Source organism: Podarcis tiliguerta (assembly GCF_965153285.1).
Source record: "Podarcis tiliguerta genome assembly, chromosome: 2".
Lineage (NCBI taxonomy): Eukaryota > Metazoa > Chordata > Lepidosauria > Squamata > Lacertidae > Podarcis > Podarcis tiliguerta.
The window spans coordinates 44747294-44767496 of NC_139535.1; the positions used below are offsets into that span (position 1 = coordinate 44747294).

Below are 20203 nucleotides of genomic sequence, written 5' to 3' on the forward strand. Positions count from 1 at the left end.
GTGATCTACTTAATTGTAATGTATTTTGTCTTTGTTTTGTTAATGCTGGTGGCACAGAAATGTTTTCAGATAAATGAGGAAAATTTAAAAAGTAAACTAATCTTGTATCAGCCAAGATGTAGAGGTTATTAAATTTTTGCTATAACAATGTTTATTAGTTGTGTGTATGAAGTGCAGGGTAGGAAGTGTATAAGCTTATACCAGACAGTGTTAAGTGTTGGATCCTTTAAAATGATTGATTTGTGAAATAGGTAGAGAGCAGAGGCAACAGTATTTGGCTTCCCAATTTCCCCTGGTTGGCTAAAGAGAGTGAAGACTTATTTCAGAAATTAGTTTATATCAGTTAGAAGGTTAGTAGCCCAATTTTTACTGGTATGTGCATGTGCCTATGTTAGCCATTTTTCACCTAAAAGGGGAGGGGAGCTCTTTTGAATATACAATCATACCTTGGGTTAAATATGCTTCAGGTTGAGCATTTTCAGGTTACGCTCCGTGGCGACCCGGAAGTAACGGAACGCGTTACTTCCGGGTTTCGCTGCTCGTGCATGCGCAGACGCTCAAAATGACGTCATGCGCGGAAGCGGCAAAACGCGATCCACAGATGCGCAGTCGCGTGTTACATTCTACTCAGGATGCGAATGAGGCTCCAGAACGGATCCCATTCACATCCAGAGGTACCACTGTATATAAAACTTCATTGCCTGATCCCCTGGAGACTACTCTTACTTGCCATAGGCCATCAGGTAAGTGGCTGTTCACCTGTCACCTTTACACAACTTAGGGTGCAAGTATCACCCCTAACAACGAACTTATGCAACGATCTTATTTTTGTTCCATCCATTTAATAAATTCCCACGAATGCTTACAAAAATCCAAGATGAAATAATATGATATAATTAAAACATACAACAAGTACACTAAAAGCAGCAGTTCTAAAAGAACAGCTGCACTTAAGCCAAATTAAAATGCCTGGGGAAACAGAAAAGCTCTTTGTGTAGCACTTGACATTAGTGTTAAGCACCAGATGAGACGTCCTGGAGAAAGTATTTTGGCACCACAGGCTCTCTTCCAGGTGGAAGTGAACCTAGAAAAGGACCTTTGCTGAAAACCTTAGCACATGGGCAGTTGCATGTGGAGAAACATGATATCGCTGGTGCCCTCGACTCAAACCATGAAGGTGTGCTAAAGGCAAAAAAACACTTTGAATTGAACCTGGAAACAAACTCTGCAAATACAAAAGGGGGGGGGGTTGTGTTTATCTTGATACTATTTAACAGTATCTTTGAATTATTCTGAAAATAAAAATAGTTTGGCATTCTTTCCCCCCCAGTCATGTTGGTGGGAACAAATTGCGCTGGGAAAAAACAGGAACCCAGTCAGAAAATCAAGGACGTGGGGATCCAGGAGACCAAACAAAGGTAGAGTCCTTCTTAGCACTATAGTCTGTGTTGATTAGACTTTATATGCACAGTTGAATCCTGTGATTTTTCTAAAGATAAAAAAACTACTTTTCTAAGGTGAAATTTGAAAAGCTCTTGACACCTGAAGGGCAGTGAGCTCTGTGCATGCATGCATATGACTTTTAACTTCATTTGCAAGTATATTCAAATTTTAGTTTCAAAAATTCTCTTAGAGATGCTTGATATTTACTTGCAAAGCTTCCACGTTTAAAGATAGAGGAAGATGTTCCTGTTATAGATTACTTTTTATGTATCTTACAGGCAGAAGGTTCCTCTACTGTTTCTTCAGGAAACCAGGCAGCTGAAGTTAAAGGGAACCAAGTCAATAGTGCACAAATCCCATGTCTGTTGTCAATGCCCACCAGGAACCATATGGATATTACCACTCCTCCATTACCACCTGTAGCACCAGAAGTATTAAGAGTGGCAGAGCACAGACACAAAAAGGGGTTAATGTATCCCTACATCTTTCATGTTCTAACCAAGGTAAGGTTTTTGGAGTTTTAAGTAGCACCAGAATCCTAAAAGGATTGGTGAAGGCTTGCTGTTGTCCCTTGCTTTTAATTAATTAGTGCAAACATAGCTGAAGCCCTGGTGCTTCTAAAGCTTTCCTTTCCTGGGCTTTCTAAAAATGTTTAGAACTCCCCCCTCTCCCTTTGAAATGCCATACCAACCATCTGTTTGGATCAGGGGAGATGTGAAGATTCGTGTATGCACTGGAATGCCTTCTGCTGTTGCTCTCCCAAGATTCTGTGGAGTGTATATGTTAAAATAATTTAATAGTATTCCTGACTTCTTGCCCCATCAACCTATTCATGTCTGGCAACAGAGCCTGCTGGGCCTGACCCAAATGACATAAACAGGGTACTTTCACAGAAGTGGAAGAGACCCTGTTTTCCCTAATGCTGTTGAGAAAAACTGGACCATTATTTTCCCCGCAATTTACAAGTTATTCATCAGTAGGTCCTGATGTCCACAGTTTTTAGGACCTTGATCTCAGTGTGCTTCTGTGGTGACTGGCTTGCACCAGCATCAAGAAGTCCTCCAGGCAACTGTCCTCAGGCTCAACACTGGATAAAAATTGAATCAGTTAATCAACCAAAGAGATTTTAGGTCTTGAATTATTTTTATTATGAAAAATGCATTCAAGACTTTAACGCAGAGTGGTTTATTTATATTGTGCATTTTATCATAGCTAGTAGGTGCTAAGAGCTAGACCACTACTACTAATGCTGGAATCTGCAAGAGTTTGTATGCTACTAATCGTTTTGTTCATGTACAGGGTGAAATTAAAATTGCAGTTTCTATTGAAGATGAAGCAAACAAAGACCTGCCTCCTGCTGCTCTTCTTTATAGGCCAGTTCGTCAGTATGTTTACGGTGTCCTGTTCAGTTTGGCAGAAAGCAGGAAAAAAACTGAGAGGCTTGCCTTTAGAAAGAACAGACTTCCTCCAGAATGTATGTATCTGCCTTCTACTATTATTGCTATCTGAGCTCGGACATCATACCAAACTATAGTTTGCACCAGCCATGTTTTAGAGTGTCATTTGAGGCAAACGTATAGGCATCTATGTTTTAGAGCTACTGGACTGCTTTCATTTTTCATCTGTTCAGCTCTCCTATGTTATCTATTTATTTTATTTAAACAGGATTTATATACCGCTTCATCATCTATAACCTCAAAGCAGTTTACATATTCCACGTAGGCAACAGACGTCCACTTGCACAAGGGAACTTCCCCCTCCTCCTCTCCCTTGTCACCTGCCATGCACCCTCAAAATCTGTTCCTGAGCCTCAGGAGTAGATTCAGGTTGGGGGAGTCACAGGGATTGAAGAGGGAGAAGGCATGTTGTGCGAGCAGAAATCCATTCTCATAGTGTTGGATACAACCAATAGAATGCAATTAAAAGATTCTGGAGGAGAAACAATGGCCACAACTGTGGTTTATCAGTTCAGACATCATTGTCATTGTTAGTACAACTGTAGTTTCTGATTAATGGATTTCTGACTGATTAAAAATGGGTTTGTTAATTCAGATATCATCCAAAATTAGTTAAGCTTGGTATAATGTTTGACCAGAGTCAGCATTTCCTTATAAAGCTTTATATACCACTTTTCTACTACAGTCTAAACAGCAGTTCTTTGAATTTTGCTACAGACGCAAATCTTAAAACTTACTAATGCAGTTGTAAAACAGTAGCAGCAAAAGACAACATTATCTGTAGCTGAAATACAATATTTCATTCTTCCCCGACCTTGTTGGAGGAAAATGTATATATAATCATAGCACATTATGAATTCAATTTTGAAGTGACTTCTGGGTTACTTTAAAAAGTGAGTGTGTTGGAGGATTGAACTAAGTGCATTGTTAGGTTGTATTTTGTGTAAAATAGGCCTCTATCCTGAATGCTGACACAAACAGTTAAGCAATAACCTTGATGGGACAGCACCAAACATGGTTTTTTTCTTGCAGATATGTCAAAATCTATAAAACTACTAGAAATATAATGAGTTAAGTCTCAATAATCCTATCTGTTGGCATCAGGCAGACATCTTTGGATTATTCTTTTTGGCGCCTGCTTAAAACATTTTTGTTTAGGCAACCCTATCCAGACATGTAGAAGTTACATGTGCTCTGGTTTTTTTTTTTTTTTAGCTATTACTGATTTTAATCGCCTTTTGAATGTTTTAAAACATTTGTTTTTAACTTTTTATAGAGAATATTTTATTTTAGATTTTTGTAAATTGCTTAGAGGTTTTCATACAATAAAGCAGTATATACATTTTGTTAAATAAAACAAAATAGGAATTACAGAACCGTCTAACTTGTGAACTGAAATCTTTTCTGAACCCAGTATTGCTGTTAACGTTTAGTATCTTGTATTCAGCATAGCTGGACAAGAAGAGCTTGAATATGTACCGTGCATACATGTCCACCTATTGGACACAATTCACTGGAAACATGTCCTGCACAAGGTCCTCTGAAATTAATTCTTCTGATACAACTCAGACCAAATTCACACCAGAGTGGCATGGGATCTTTTGCCATTGCCTTTGCTGAGTGGGAAGGAACCATACCATTTGAGATGAAAACACTGTTCTGGAAACCTGGCAGGGGACAAGCAGGCAGAAGGGGTAAGCACCCCATCTCTTGCCCCCCACTCCTCATCTGCACGTGGTCCCTCCAATGCTGCTTTGCAGAGGGCAAACAGTGGCCTGGGTTTCCAAGTGTGAGTAGGCTACAGAATGTGTAGTTCTGGCCTTAGTCTGGCTTCCAGAAAACAGCTTTTCTGATACTCCCCAGAAGGCAGAGGTAAGATTTCTGTCTTCTGCATTTCAATCTCAATATTGGTTTGCAGTTTTAAAGAGCGTAACAAGATGGCAGTAGTGCTTGGCATACTCTACAAGTCCTACAAAAGCATCAAGCCTGAAGGGAGAAGCAGAACCTTACGGAATGCAGAAATGATCATGCACCAATATTGTTTAACCAAGCTTCACCTTTGTTTTTGGCCTTTGCAAATCTCCATTAAGAAAAGACATACAAGCAACCCCCCCCCCAATTTACATACATTCAGTATGTGCACAGCTGCGCATACACTCATTGCACCAAACCTGGAAGTGACCCGAAAACGTCACAAAAAGGGGCAGAACAGGGTGTTTGCAGGTTTTTTCAATGGGGTTTCAAATATACGCAATTTCACTGACACACGCGATGTCTCGAAACATAACCCCCGTGTAAATGAGGGGGTTGTCTGAGCTGACTTGGATGCTGTAGGTTAGTTTTCTGTTCAAACAAGGGGTGATAACAGTTCGCACCAGCTCCCCTCTACCTGTTGCCCCCTGTACCATATCCCATACTTTTTTCTAGTATCCCCTTTCTTCCAGCAGATTTAGAGGAAATGGATAGGAAAGCTGTATTCTGTTCACAAATGGAAAGTTAGAATTCAGGCCAACATACAATAACTTCCAAGATCAGGTAGAATCAGAGCTGGAAAGAGCCAAGTCTTGTCTCTCAATACATTTGACTCGTCCAGTGGCATAGCCAGCCACCAACCTGCAATTTCAACTTAGGTGTTAATGCATTTCATAGAAATCCGGGAGATATAAAAATTATCAAGTGTTGTCCACGCAAATTAAACTGTATATGAGTAGCTTAAATATGCTGGCTGGATTTCAGCCTTGATAAATGTGTACAGAAGTTGAAAGTATTTGGTTTCCTTTTTTTAATTCTGTAGTCTCACCGGTGATAATTAAGGAATGGGCTGCTTACAAAGGAAAGTCCCCCCAGACTCCTGAGTTGGTAGAAGCTCTTGCATTTAGGGAATGGACCTGTCCCAATTTGAAGAAACTGTGGCTGGGGAAGGCGGTAGAGGACAAGAATCGACGCATGAGGGCTTTCTTGGCCTGTATGAGGTCAGACACACCAGCAATGCTCAACCCATCTAATGTGCCCACTCACCTTATGGTGCTCTGTTGTGTATTACGGTGAGTACGTTGACTGGATTTTTGTGTAGAATAAACACTCATCTAGAGCCACAAGATAGCCACCTGCTCTTATCCAAGGGTCAGCAACCTTTTTCAGCCATGGGCCGGTCCACCATCCCTCAGACCTTGTGGGGGGCCAGACTATATTTTGAAAAATAAAAATGAATGAATTCCTGTGCCGCACAAATAACCCAGAGATGCATTTTAAATAAAAGGACACATTCTACTCATGTAAAAACACGCTGATTCCCGGACCATCTACGGGCTGGATTGAGAAGGCGATTGGGCCACATCTGGCCCCCGGGCCTTAGCTTGCCTACCCCTGCTCTAATCCATTTACAGACAGAGGTTTCCTCCCATGAGCAATTCCAGTCTCATTGCTGGAACAGGTTTTTCATGGCTCTGCTCTCCCATTTCAGCCCACTGTACCACCTCAAAATTTGTTCCTGAGGGCTAGGTAGTCTGGAGTGGCTTGGGATATGAGGCTGGAGATCTGCAGGTAGAGGCAGCATCAGTGGTGATCATCCCTATTGCATGAGTGTGAGAAAATCTTAGGATTCAAGCCCAAGTGTCTTGCCCTTAACTTTGGCAAGTGAATGCAAACCATATGGCTTAACTAATTTAATCTAGCATTAATAATATCTCTATGATGACGTAGTTTTACATGCTCTTCCAAGCTTAGTGTGCTTGAATTTTTCATAATAAATTTACTGATCTAATATACACCAGGGTTTTTATTGTTGCCACAACGCTAGCTTAAGAAGCCTACTGTAAAGCACTTCTTAATTTCATTGATTTCAATAGCAGAATTAAGAATGGAATGTAAATGTCTCCCAATTAAAAAAACAATGGGACTTTTAAGTGCTAACTTTTTGCAGGTTTGTGCCAAGTATTGTTATGTCATTACATAATTTCCATGTGGTTGTGGGACTTTCAATTCCTATATGCAGAAATTATAAGCAATGGTACCACAGCTTTCCAAGCAATGCTGATTCAGTGCTGTCTGTCTCTGTAGATATATGGTGCAATGGCCTGGGGTTCGGATACTTCGTCGCCAGGAACTTGATGCCTTCCTGGCTCAAGCTTTATCTCCAAAACTATATGAACCTGACCAACTACAGGAACTAAAGGTGACTTTAGAACTTTGCTTCTGTGGGGCTTTTAATCCATACTTAATACAAGCAAACCCATTTCTTTGTCAGTACTCTTAACTTAATCCATATGCGTGTGTTATGCAAGTGTAAGTGTGTGTGTGTGTGAGAGAGTGTGAGTGAGAGAAGGGGTTCTGGTTTCAACTCCAAGTGAAATCTAACTTGTTCATCGTAATTGTGATATCATCTATTCACTTCTTTACTTGGTATTTTATTTCCTTTGCATCTGTAGCTTTCAAACTTGTAATAAAGGGTTTCCCAAAAATATATCACTTTTCTTGATTCTCTCTTTTTCCTGTGGAACCCCTGTGTGTCAGCTATAAACCAATATATCTTTAATTATTTCATGGAACTAATTGTGCATCTTCTGTTCAGGAAATAGTCACTTTAATTATAGTCACTTTAATTAGCCGACCCTACTGGGTAACCCTAGGGTTTTAGTGCCTAACCTTGAAACAGAGGGGTTTGGACTTCTGCTAATTACGTATACTAGTCAAGGTTCTGTCCCATCTCAAAGGAGTCATTGTTTTTGTTTGCCTTGTCTATTGCTTCCCTTTCCTCGCCTTCTCTACTTTCCTGGTCCCCGGTCCGTCCCCCATCACTGCCCACTGCTTTCTTGCTAGCAACTTATACTTCCTTAGAGAGGTATACCTCCCACCATGGCTCTCTAGCCCATCTCACTATCCCAAAAACAAAGAAAACAGAAGAAGAAACAGCCTATTGCGGACCGTGCATGCTCAGTGCACACAAAATGCTGAACTCAGGGAAGAGGGTGGGAAACCAGGGAGAAGGGAAATGGAATAGAGTGGCCAGAACCCTGGACAAAAGTGTTACATTTTGTTGCAGGACCTCTTTTTCTTTTTTTTAAGCTAAATATACTGGTAAGAAGTGATATGCCTAAACTTTTACTGCGGTTGTTTGCTGTTCTACTAACTGGATTAATAAAGATCTGCATCTCTAATTTCCATAGTACTTTCTGCTAATCAATACACTCATTTCTCACGGGGTTGCTTTGTTTTAAATATTTTCTTACTCATAACTTGTTTCGACGTTCTTTTTCTCTCCCAGCCCCATGCTGCCATACAGTGAGGGTGGTCCTTTTCTAGCTTGTCTTGCCACAGGGAGAAGTGGAACAGCCAAACTGATCCCGGGACTGTGCAGAATCCAGTGCCCATGGCAAACCTAAGTCCTTTGCTTTGATACGGCTTTTTTTAAGCATTTCCAAATAGATTGCATTCCTAAATTAACTGTGGAATCTCTAGGTTTGGCCATTCATTACCCCTATTGTGAAGGAGGGGCCTGCAAGCCTTATCTCTTCCCGCAAACAACCTAGGAGGGAAGGAGAAGGGGGGAAAGCAGAGTTTTCTAAATAGCCTACTTTCTTGTACTGGTTTTTCCACAGTGGTCAGGTCCTGAAAAAACAGTTATCTGCAATTTACTTGTATTTGTATTAAATAGTCTGCAATGGGCACATTTTTCAGATACAGAGAAATGTTTAACTACACACAGGCAGACTATTTTAATGGGCTTTAAGCAAGTTTAACTTAACTAGCAGGTGCAAGATCATGTGGCTTTACCTGTACTCTTCCAGTAATAAGCTCTTAATAAGTGTGCTTGAAGCCAGTAACTTTGTACGGCTGGTAGTCAACTGCGGTTTCATTTTCTGTCTTCCAAGATTGAAAATTTAGATCCTCGAGGAATTCAGCTGTCAGCATTGTTTATGAGCGGTGTTGACATGGCATTGTTTGCAAATGATGCTTGCGGGCAACCGATTCCTTGGGAGCATTGTTGTCCATGGATGTACTTTGATGGGAAGCTGTTCCAGACCAAGCTCATCAAAGGAACCCGGGAGAAAGTTCCTCTCATTGACCTCTGTGATGGTCAGGTATGTTCGCTCCTCAGGGGTCTTTTATGCCTATGGAAATTTCACTAGTTTTGAGTCAAGTTAGTCAGTTGCAAATCTCTTTGGTAAAAAATAAAATAGAATGCTTACTTTAAATAAATCATATTTGGTAATTAATTTGACTTAATTTGGAGGGCTATTAAGTCAAAAGGTTGGTGAGTCATACTTTATCTAACATATGTTCATGTGCGTAAATAAAAAGAGCTTGACAAATTGTATTGACCTTATCCCACTAAAGATCCTGGTCCTGTTTGAATGCAGAATACTATGTTCATGAGTTTAAGACCTGATGTTGATTCTTGATTGATAAATGATTTTGTAGAATAGCATATTTGAATTTAGAAGGGGTCAGTCAGAATATTTAGCTTTCTAGAATAAACACGTAAGAAATATGTTGGTTTCTCAAGATACTCCTGCCACCACTCAGAGATCCTGACATGGGGCTGGGCTGGATCTTCTTCCTGTGAACTGTAGGAAGGAAGACGTTGACCAGAACAGGATTTGGACCAAGAGGCACCTCCCATTTGTCGTTCAAATGTGTTTGTGCTGTGTGTTTTTTTATTGTAGACTGAACAAGCTGCCAAGGTTGAAAAGATGCGCCAGAGCATCCTCGAAGGCTTAAATTTCTCCCGGCAGAACCATCCACTCCCTTTTCCTCCACCGCCTGCCATGCCTTTTTATCCAGGTTCTGTATACCCTCGGCACTTTGGGCCACTTCCACCACCTCAGGGCAGAGGCAGAGGCTTTCCTGGTAAGCATGTGTCACTGCTAACATGTAGCATTTCATCCAAAATAAATTTTGACAGTGTTATTAGTATAATTAGGCAGGCTTGCCTGGTGCCATCGTTCTATGTCTTTAGGCATCAGGCAAAAGCTTCCTCTATAACCAGACCTTTGGCCATTAACTATCTGTGGCCTTTTAGAAGTGGGTGGGGTGTTTTAAATGTATTTCTCTTTCCCCCTTAGTTTTGATGTATCTGTGTTGGGTGGCAGGTTTGTTTGGTTTGTTCTAAGTCTCTTTGGGTGGCCTTGGACAAGGTAAAGCAACTAACATATTTAATAAATAATAATCACTGTAATACTATTTGTATAGTGCAGTATTGTTGGATATGTTTCCTTATTTATATGGTTTAGCACATAAACATGTTTACCATCTATAACAATCATGGCATTTGTCATTGTGTGTTAAGTAACTGAAAACCTGGGGGGGGGGGGGGGGCTTGTCAGCTTGTGCTCCCTGTAACTTGTGGACCACCAGATCCTTGAGTTTTACAGGATACCAATGAGTTTTATGGTCTACCATTGCAAGCTTTAATGCAGTGGTGGTTTCTTGAGGCCCCCAGATAAAATAAAGGAAATTCAGAAGGAGGCATCGCTTTTGGTCTGTCTGTTTTGAAGCGGTTATGAGGAGGGTGTGTTACCCATGGGTGGGGGGGAAGGCAACCCGAGTGAGGGTGTACTCCTCAACATATGACCCAGAATGGTTGGAGACCCCTTGCATCGTCATACTTGATGTAAAGTTCATGCTTCTATATGTCTGACAACTGGGAAATATCGTCTGGTCATCGTCTGACACGATGTGGAGGCAGTATAAATTCAGTAGAATATGTTGCAGTACAGTCTGTTGCATGATCACATTAGTGTCTTAAGGTTTATGTTTAACTGCCATGACCTCCTTATAAAATGACATACTTAACGGTCCAAAATGGTGGATAGGGTCCATATCTTCTACCTGTTGAAGAATTCCTGTACAACAGGCGGTCAACTGTAAATTAAAAAATGGTTGACAAACTCTCTATGTTCACCAATTTCTGGTTGGGCGATGGGACTTCCATGTTTGCTCTTGGGTGCTAAATCGGCATATTCTCAATGTGCAGCCCTGTGCTTTTGGAGGGAAACTGTGGTCACACCAGCAGAGGTCAATAGCTTATTTTTCGGGGGAACTCCTGTATGTCCCCCTTCCCCCTCACGGTTTCCCCCTGTCTCTTTCCCTCTGGGTCTCACAGGAGTCTATGGCTTTGGAGGCCCCTATGGGGAAACAGTTGCAACAGGCGCTTATCGAGCCTTCCGGATGGCTGCTGCAGGAGGACACTCCGGAGCCTTCTCTGGCAATGACGGCAACAGGACTAGCAAGTTTCAGGGCGGTAATTATACCAAACCCCTTTTCTTCACATCTTATGGCAGTCGCCTTCTTCACCTCACCCTGGTCTGAGATTTTTAAACAGGGACCTCCTTGCTTTCTCTCTCCATCCCTCTCTCCTGTAACCAAACGCAGCTGTCATTTTGCTGTACAACCTACCCCCTCGGATTGCTGTCACGTCGTTCACTAACGCCTATTACTCAGAACTCTGTGACATGCTACAGGAGTCACATTCTCGCCTCCAAAATTAAACGCACACCTGGTGAAATGCACGTATTCTTTTAAAGGTTTGTTTCCAATTTTTGGACAAACAATTTTTCAAAGGCAACATGCGCTTCAAGACTGGGGTTTTTTGCTTGTTTTGAAATCAGCTGCGGGATAAATACTTCGGAAAATAAAAGTAGCAGGAAGCATTGCTCAGTGTTGCTGATGTTTTATTTGTAAGTAGCTCATAGGTGTTAATGTTTCAGAAGCTGGGCATACATTTCTGCAGGGAACAGAATTTTCCCCAATTTCCTCCTTAAAAAATAAAATAAAATAGTGGAACAGGAAGCCAGCCCCCCCCCCCCCCCAATTTTAATTGCTTCCAACAAATTCCTGCAAGCTCTCTAACATCAGAGCTTTAGCTAGTAACTGACACTTCTGGTTCTCTGAAGCCCAATGAAGCAGCTGCTGTACTATTAGAGTTGATTGTACAGTATAGAGAAGAATGTACTTCCCTGCCTTCACTAGCGCTGTAGTAATTAGTATGTTAATGCAGGGGCCTAATTTGTAACCACATTGCTTCTACCTGTTTAAACCCTTTCATTTTATCAGCTTTAACAGTCATATCTAGTTAACATTTATCCCATAGATTATTGGAAATGATTTGATTATGTAAATACTCACACGTGAACACTTGAATTTGAGTTGAGACGTATTCTCGAACAGAGAGGTAATGAAGGTTCTCTCCCCACCCCTGAGTGTTTAAAAGATGAAACATATGTGGGGTGGTTAAAAGTGAGGATTTCTGGCATTCTCTTTGCATGCAAGTAACTCGCATCTTAGGGACGTGGGTGGCGCTGTGGGTAAAAGCCTCAGCGCCTAGGGCTTGCCAATCGAAAGGTCAGCGGTTCGAATCCCCGTGGCGGGGTGCGCTCCCGTTGTTGGGTCCCAGCGCCTGCCAACCTAGCAGTTCGAAAGCACTCCCAGGTGCAAGTAGATAAATAGGGACCGCTTACTAGCGGGAAGGTAAACGGCGTTCCGTGTGCGGCTCTGGCTTGCCAGAGCAGCGATGTCACGCTGGCCACGTGACCCGGAAGTGTCTTCGGACAGCGCTGGCCCTTGGCCTCTTTGAGTGAGATGGGCGCACAACCCTAGAGTCTGTCAAGACTGGCCGGTACGGGCAGGGGTACCTTTACCTTTACCTTTAACTCGCATCTTACTGTTTATTTTACTTACAAGATCGCAGTTGTGCATGGTGTGCGGAAATAAACAAACAATTGGAGACTGGAATAAACCCACTCTTCCTTTATTTGTTCCCCTTCCCCTCCTGCGTACAGCTGCAGTCGCAGGTTTACCCAGCTTTGGGAAGGTGCCACGAGACTTCTGGGACCCAGTATCCAGTTGTGGTCTTGGTTAAGCATGAGGCCATTGAACCTAACTGGATAAAATGAGTGCAAAACAGTCAATAATCTCAGTGGGATCTAATCTTGAACAGGGGTGTGTAGATTGTAAGTGTAGCATGCGTCAGATTATTGTAAATTATGATGCTGATAATGTTACCCCCAGGAAGGACCATCCAATCCATTTTAAATAAATTAAAAGAACCTTAGTACAAAACTTAGAATCTTTTGTGCCTGAATATGCAATGTTCCTTTCTTTGGAAGGAAAGCAGTATTTTCAGGGAAAGTTGGAAGTCCATGTACTCTGTTCTCTGAATTATAGCTGCAAATAGCAATCTCTCTTTTCATCTTTGTACAGGTGTCCAACCTATTCCTTCTCAGGGAGGGAAACTCGAAATAGCTGGCACTGTGGTTGGCCACTGGGCTGGAAGCAGACGTGGTCGTGGAGGGAGAGGGCCGTTTCCTCTGCAGGTGGTTTCTGTCGGAGGGCCCACAAGAGGGTAGGCAGAAATAAATCTTAAATTAATATTGGCTTGGCTTTGGAATTTAGCAATGGCAAAAAAGTGGCAGCTGGCTTTTATTAAAGTACAGAAAAGGGCAATTATTGTATCTTTTATTTCAGAATGTTTGGGTGTAAAAAATGAATGTGGGTCAGACATTCTGAAAAGATCAGGAATGATTTTACCTAATGGGACGTTAGCTATAATTATATCAGCTATATATAACAGTTAATATCTTTCATGTTGACCATTGATCTGAACCAAATCTCAACATATAATTCTTTCACTATTGTTGCCTGTTTTTACTTATATTTTTCTAAGGCAGCTGCTGCCTATAAGGTGTTGATCATTTTAGAGGAAGAGGTACTTTGGTTAAGCAGTTTATTTTAAAACAGCAATGAAGAACAAACATGGATCAGTACAGGCTAAACTAGTATGAGATTAGTAAATGTTAACTTCCGAGCATTAAGAATTACTAAAGAGATTATATTTGAAACTTGGCAGCAGGATTAATGGGGGGAAATAGGTGCCGACTTCGATTCATACCAGTTTTCAATGTTTGGTTTGCTGGTACTTTACACAGCAGCTGCAAGAATATAAGTGGAAGAACCGTTTGTTTGAACAACTTTCACATTATAAAAAATAAATATTTTGAGAAGCATCTTAATGATACAGAGAACTAGCTTTCTGATCGTGAGGAGCAAAAGACTGTGCTGTGGGTTTTTTTTTTTTAAATGGAAACTTTCTTTTTTCCTATTAAAAATACAGAAACATATCTAAAGTTTAAATGTGTTTTTAAATTGTTTCTCACTCAATGCAGACGCCCGAGAGGAGTTATTTCCACTCCAGTGATAAGAACGTTTGGCAGAGGAGGAAGATACTATGGGAGAGCATATAAGAACCAGGGAACAATTCAGGTATTGGGAGAAATCATTTACGAAACTGAGAGTCAGAAAAGATTTTGGTAACATGGGTTTAGGTGACAATCATGTATACACTAATTTAACTATAGACATGGGAGTAGGAGGATAGACTGCATGAAATAACCATATGACCGTAGAACTAAATTACAGTGGTGCCTCGCAAGACGAAATTAATTCGTTCTGCAAGTTTTTTCATCTTGTGAATTTTTTCGTCTTGCGAAGCACCACTGTGCATTGACGGTTTCCCATAGGAATGCATTGGTGGTTTTTTAAAAAAGGTGCAAGACGTTTTCATCTTGCGAAGCAAGCCCATAGGGAAATCCGTCTTGCGAAGCAACTCGAAAAACTCTTTCGTCTTGCAAGTTTTTCGTCTTCTGAGGCATTCGTCTTGCGAGGTACCACTGTATATTGGCCTTTAATTTGACTTGCTTTGCTGCCTTTCCCCCTATCTTGGGCGTGGGGTGGAGTTTGTGAATTGCACTCACCTCTTTCAGAGGTTAATACTTAACATAGGGCACAATTTGCCCTAAGGAGCCCCTTCAGCGGAAGTCCTGTGCAAAGAATTTCCATTTCCCCTACTCTTCTTTCCCTGAAATTGGCTCGGGGGGGGGGGGTAGGAGAACCCCCAGAGCAGGGGGAAGGATAGTTCCCCCTGGCAAGCTGATGCTAAATCCCTCCTTTATCTGCAACTCACACCTTTTGTTTTAGCTCAGTAATCAAAAGGGTAATAGGGTTTACTGCCAACATGGTCAGCTTACTTCATCATTTTCCCATTGCTTTTGTTGCACTCTGATTCCATTTGCTCAGCAGTTCTGGATGTTAAATTAAGTCTTGTAATATAATATACTGGCATTAAGCAGATGAGATTGTCAGGAGTGCATGATAAAACTAATTTTTCACATACATATCTATACCTAAAGGGTCACATATATAAAGCAACTCAAGATGGAGAAGGGGAATAATAGAAAGGGCAGTGTAAGTGATGTCTATGTGGATATGTACACTTACATAGACACCTTACATTGGATCTGCAAAAGAACTGGATGAACAACATAATTGGGGGTTTCCACATTTTGATGTCAGGATTGGCATGCTTTTAAACAGTGATTCAGATACCTAAACTGTTATCATATTTAATTATGGGTGATATTCAGCTGTCGTGTGCCACCGTTCACATGTCATGGCAAGCCAAGTTATAACTTACGGGGACCATTCAAGTGTGCTGGCTCTTGGAAATGAGATTGCAGCTGCTTTGTTCCCCACCAGTCCTTTTAGCTTAGCCTGGCACAGCAGCTAAGCCAAGATTCGACTTAGCATGCCATCCAAATCCAGGATTGTGGCTAAGGAGGACAGAGCTTAATCACAATTCCAGGTTTGGACAACCTACAAAGTCAAAACTTGCTTTAGCTGCGGGCTGCCCTGAGCACAAACTGCCAAGGAGGAGAGAATCATCTGCAGCCTTCTCCTTGGGAGCCAGCAGGCCGTGATTTGGCCAGCTTTGCCAGATTTGTCGCTTGCTTCTTAAAATGAAATCTAACTTGCTGAACAGTTTCCAAGTGACTGGTCACACTCTCCTTAATCCAGAGTGGCTCTTCAGACCATGAAGAATAGGGCAACAGGTCCCAGGTGTGAGATTTTGAAATTTTATTTCTAGTTCATATTTGTAAATGCTGTGTCAATCCAATAAAGGAAAATAAATCATCTTGCATGGCATCTACAGTAATTTCCAAAGTGATAGCCAAATTAGTCTCTCACAGCAAAAAGAATAAAGAGACTGACACATGTATGGTGGCCTTCAGTTTTATGGACTCAAGACCATTTCACACATCTGAAGCTTAAAAGCTTATGTCATAACAAATGTGCTAATCTTTAATAGCTATTTGTTTTACTGCAGTAAGAAACCAGAGGAGCATGGCCCAGTTTGCATATACTGCTCAGCCAAATGTGGTTTGGTGTGAATGAGAGAGAGTGTATGTGTGTATGAGATTGCAGCTGCTTTGTTCTTCCCCAGTCATTCCTTTGCTGCACAACAATAAACCGTTTAGTGCAATACAGGTTTGGGAGACTGGATCTGGCGAGTGAACCAGATCCTTACTTTGCCCTCACCCATTGGCCAACTTAGGGGTGGAGAGGCCCTCCTGTCAGTAAGTCACCTGACATCAAAAGGATGTCACGTGACCTGCTTTCCTTTGCTTACGCTGTTTGCCGATCTGTAGTCCCTTCTGCCTCACATATCTGACATCATTGAGGGCATGTGTATGTGACTTGGTCAAAGCAGCAATGTGGGCCAACTGGCAGTGCCTGGCAGCTTAATTAGGTCCATAGGCCAGAGCCTCCCCATTAGCCTACCTTGACAGTTAAACCCCAGCTCTTAGCTTACCTCTTTTCAAACCTTGAGCTGTAACCAGAGTTTGTCCTATACAGTAGAACCTCTACTTACAACCGCCTCTACTTGGGCTCGATCCAAGTTGCGACTGCAGCAAACCCGGAAGTAAATACCAGGTTTGCCGCGATTCGCACACACTCAGAAGCGGCTTCTGCCATCTGCACATGCGCAGAAGCGCGTTGCTGCCGAATGCGCCTGTGCACAACGGCGCTTCTACCAGCGACCCGGATCGACTTACGGACGGACCTCCGGAACTGATTATGTCCGTAAGTAGAGGTTCCACTGTAGTTAACAGCTTCTGGTTTGTCTGGGAGCATTTGACCATGAAGAGTGCAGGTTTGGACACCATGCTAAGGCATATCATGGCTTAACTCAGCTGCGCAGCCGCGGAGAGGACTAAAGGAGCTGCTGTCTCCTCCATACTGAGCCAAGGACTCTGAAGGGCAATACTGCCCTACCTAAATTATGTGCTTATAACCCATCTGTCTTCTCTTTTATTTTCAAATAGGGCAAACCTCCTTATGCTGCTTCAGCAGAAGAAGTGGCCAAAGAACTTAAGTCAAAATCAGAGGAATCCAAGTCCTCTCTTGTGTCTTCAGAAGGCTCCCTGGCTGAAAATGGAGTAGTGAACGAGGAGAAACCAGCCTCCCAGATGAATGGGAGTACAGCAGACGTCAGGGCTTCCAACCAGTCTGAAAGTGCCTTGAGTAATGACTCTAAAACGTGCAATACAAATCCTCACTTAAATGCACTAAATGCAGACAGTGTTTGCCATAAAGATGATACTCTTGAGGCCACTGTCTTAAAAAAAGAAGAGTAAACTTATTTTTTATAGAGGGTGAAGGATGTTGGAAGGGTCAGGATTAGGAATATCTGGAAAGAAAGAGAGCCTACAGTTACGTACATTTTTTCCTTTCCGTAAGAGAAAAATGAGGACTTTGGAAATTTGGATCCCTCTTGGATGTCAGAGATTTAAAGAACACATTTTTAGTTTTAACCAGTTGTAGTCAAAATGCTACAATACAACAAAAATGAAAGAGAATGAAGAGCATTTGACTCCCGCACTTAAAATGAAGTATACACAAAGTTTAAACTGGTTATGACAAAAGCTCGTAGTTTTTGTTTCTTGAGATATATTAAAAAAACAACAACAAATTTTGGCAGTCTTTCCGTATATATAGCTTGAAATATAATTTTTAGTATTTGGCACCATATGTATGCCATTATATTTGATTTTGCATTACTGTGTCACAAAGCTTTCTTTAAGGCTTTGATTTCATGATTATGGGGGGGAAAGGCACAACCACAGTTCTTTCTTTTCTTAAATTTCATCACTGTTGATGTGGTTCTTTTTATGTTTAAAATGTGCAAACTATCAAAATAAAAAAAAATTATAGAGTAATATTGGAGTTCTGCTGATTTTAAATATACATCATACATACTTTACAAGCAAGGCAAAATGGATTTAACTTTAAAATCATAGAAGATGCAAATGACCTTTTCAAAACAAACACAATGTGTTCTGATACTTTTTGTGACTAATACCATGCATCCGTGATCAATGAACTATGTGGTTTTGAATCAGACGTAGACCATTAGTACTACTATTTGAGCTAAACTTCTGCATGGTTCATAATTTTTAAAGTGTGTAGTTAATATTATGCATGTTATTGTCCTCTTTCTTCCATTCTTACAAGTACTGTGCCCATTTGCAAAACAAAAAAAAAGCTAATAATCAGTAATAGTCCTATAAAAGATGTTAACTATGTTTAGTCATTGACTGATCTTGCTCTAACCTTAAAATTTTGTGATTATTGACCTCTGTTGCATTTATTCTAAAACAAAAAAATTATCTAGCCGTTTTGAATATCAACGTTACCCTGGTGTACTCATTGCTGTATGCATTATTGTTCTCTGTTGCTGTTTTATGCCTTCATATTAGCAAATATGAAATTCTGTGGAAAAACAAAAAAAAGCTTTGATCTTCAAGAAATACCCCCCTTCTGTAGCAGGAAACAAATGGCTTGTTCTTGAGAACTTTCCCATCAAGAATTTAGTATAAGCAAATATACCTGTATCATTTTGATGTTTTTGTTAGTGTTTCCAAACTTAATGTACTTCAAAATCAGAATCATTTCTTTATATTTGTTTTCATATAATTCTCCTGATGCTCTTCATCACACATTAGTGATCAGAAATGAGGTGTAATTCCCCATTCCCTGCCCGCAAGAGCTAAGTAGGTATCTTAATGTAAGTTGAAGGGAGTTCTGCCCCAACTCATGGATTGTGCAAGAATGAACTACTGTTGGGTTTGATTGGTTGTAGATGGATTGTGGTGTGGTGTATTTGAAGGCTATTGAATGCAACTTACAATGCTTAATAAAAATCTTTATTCTTTTAGTATAAAATTGCTGTACGGCGTCTTGATTTGTATGCGCTCTTGTGATCCTAAGCCCCTATAAAATTCTCTTTTTCACAGAAAAAGAAGCAGTCCTCAAGCATGTTTTCAGTGCTTCCTGTTGACCCCAGAAAAGTAAAGTTAATAAAATTACAATAGCACAGTGCTATTAATTTATTACAGATATTTATAAACAGCTTTGCAATCAAAATATATCAAATCATCCAACAATAAGATAAGATGAGTGGTAAAATGCAGACTAAATTTAATAAAACCATTTCTACAATTAATTTTTCAATTGAAAATTCAATCGGTTAAATTAAATGACTGGGTCATCTTAAGGAAAGCCTTCAAAATGTCTTCAGTAGTTGCCTAAGCTTCAAGATGCTATGTATAAAGGTAAAGGGACCCCTGACCGTTAAGTCCAACCGCGGACGACTGGGGTTGCGGCACTCATCTCGCTTTACTGGCCGAGGGAGCCAGCGTTTGTCCGTAGACAGCTTCCAGGTCATGTGGCCAGCATGACTAAGCCACTTCTGGTGAAACCAAAGCAGCCGAAACGCCGTTTACCTACTTGCACTTTGACATGCTTTTGAACTGCTAGGTTGGCAGGAGCTGGGACCGAACAACGGGAGCTCAACCCGTTGTGGGGATTCAAACCGCCGACCTTCTGATCGACAAGCCCAAGGCTCTGTGGTTTAGACCACAGCGCCACCCGCATCCCATGCTATGTATGCACCTGCCTAATTTCACCTGGTAACTTATTCCAGAGGTCTGGAATTGTAGCACTAAAACCCTTGGATTATAGTACAAACGTAAGTGCAACTCTGAGGCATGCAGTGCTTTCAGCAGTGCCCAGGTGCTGGACAAAAGGTAGTCTCTTTTGGCAACCCTTGGTTGAGGGTCTTCCTCCTCCCACCCCCAAACGATGCTTTGATTTATGCCCTTGCTATTGGCAACTATTGATTCAGGAAACAACCTGATGGCCGCAGGATACAATTTCTACTGTATGTTATGGAGCTGGGGTGGGAATTCACTATAGGGTGCCATTTGAATCAGCGGCCATGCGTTTTGAGCTATGCCATCTCCCCGTTTGATCCGGCAGGAAATCTAAGGGCATGTTTACGGGAACAACAGAAATTAGCCACCAAAGAAGCTTGATTTGCATAATTCCCAGCTCATTTCTGATTGCCACAATTTCTACCGCTTTCCAAACTTTGCTTTAAGGAAGGCTGTGATAATTTGCAAATACTA

At 41.3% G+C, this 20203-nt stretch overlaps 1 protein-coding gene across 1 annotated transcript in view; it reads left to right on the forward strand.

Moving 5' to 3' along the window:
* Positions 1-18959, forward strand: part of FAM120A (family with sequence similarity 120 member A) — a 51052-nt gene extending 32093 nt beyond the window's left edge. The window contains exons 8-18 of the mRNA XM_083420933.1: positions 1331-1418; positions 1722-1946; positions 2743-2917; positions 5695-5944; positions 6960-7074; positions 8771-8980; positions 9566-9749; positions 11005-11142; positions 13101-13242; positions 14063-14159; positions 17060-18959. Coding sequence (XP_083277059.1) covers positions 1331-1418; positions 1722-1946; positions 2743-2917; positions 5695-5944; positions 6960-7074; positions 8771-8980; positions 9566-9749; positions 11005-11142; positions 13101-13242; positions 14063-14159; positions 17060-17371 — 1936 coding nt within the window. The 3' untranslated portion in view covers positions 17372-18959. The remainder of the gene's footprint in view (positions 1-1330; positions 1419-1721; positions 1947-2742; positions 2918-5694; positions 5945-6959; positions 7075-8770; positions 8981-9565; positions 9750-11004; positions 11143-13100; positions 13243-14062; positions 14160-17059) is intronic.
* Positions 18960-20203: the final 1244 nt, after the last annotated feature.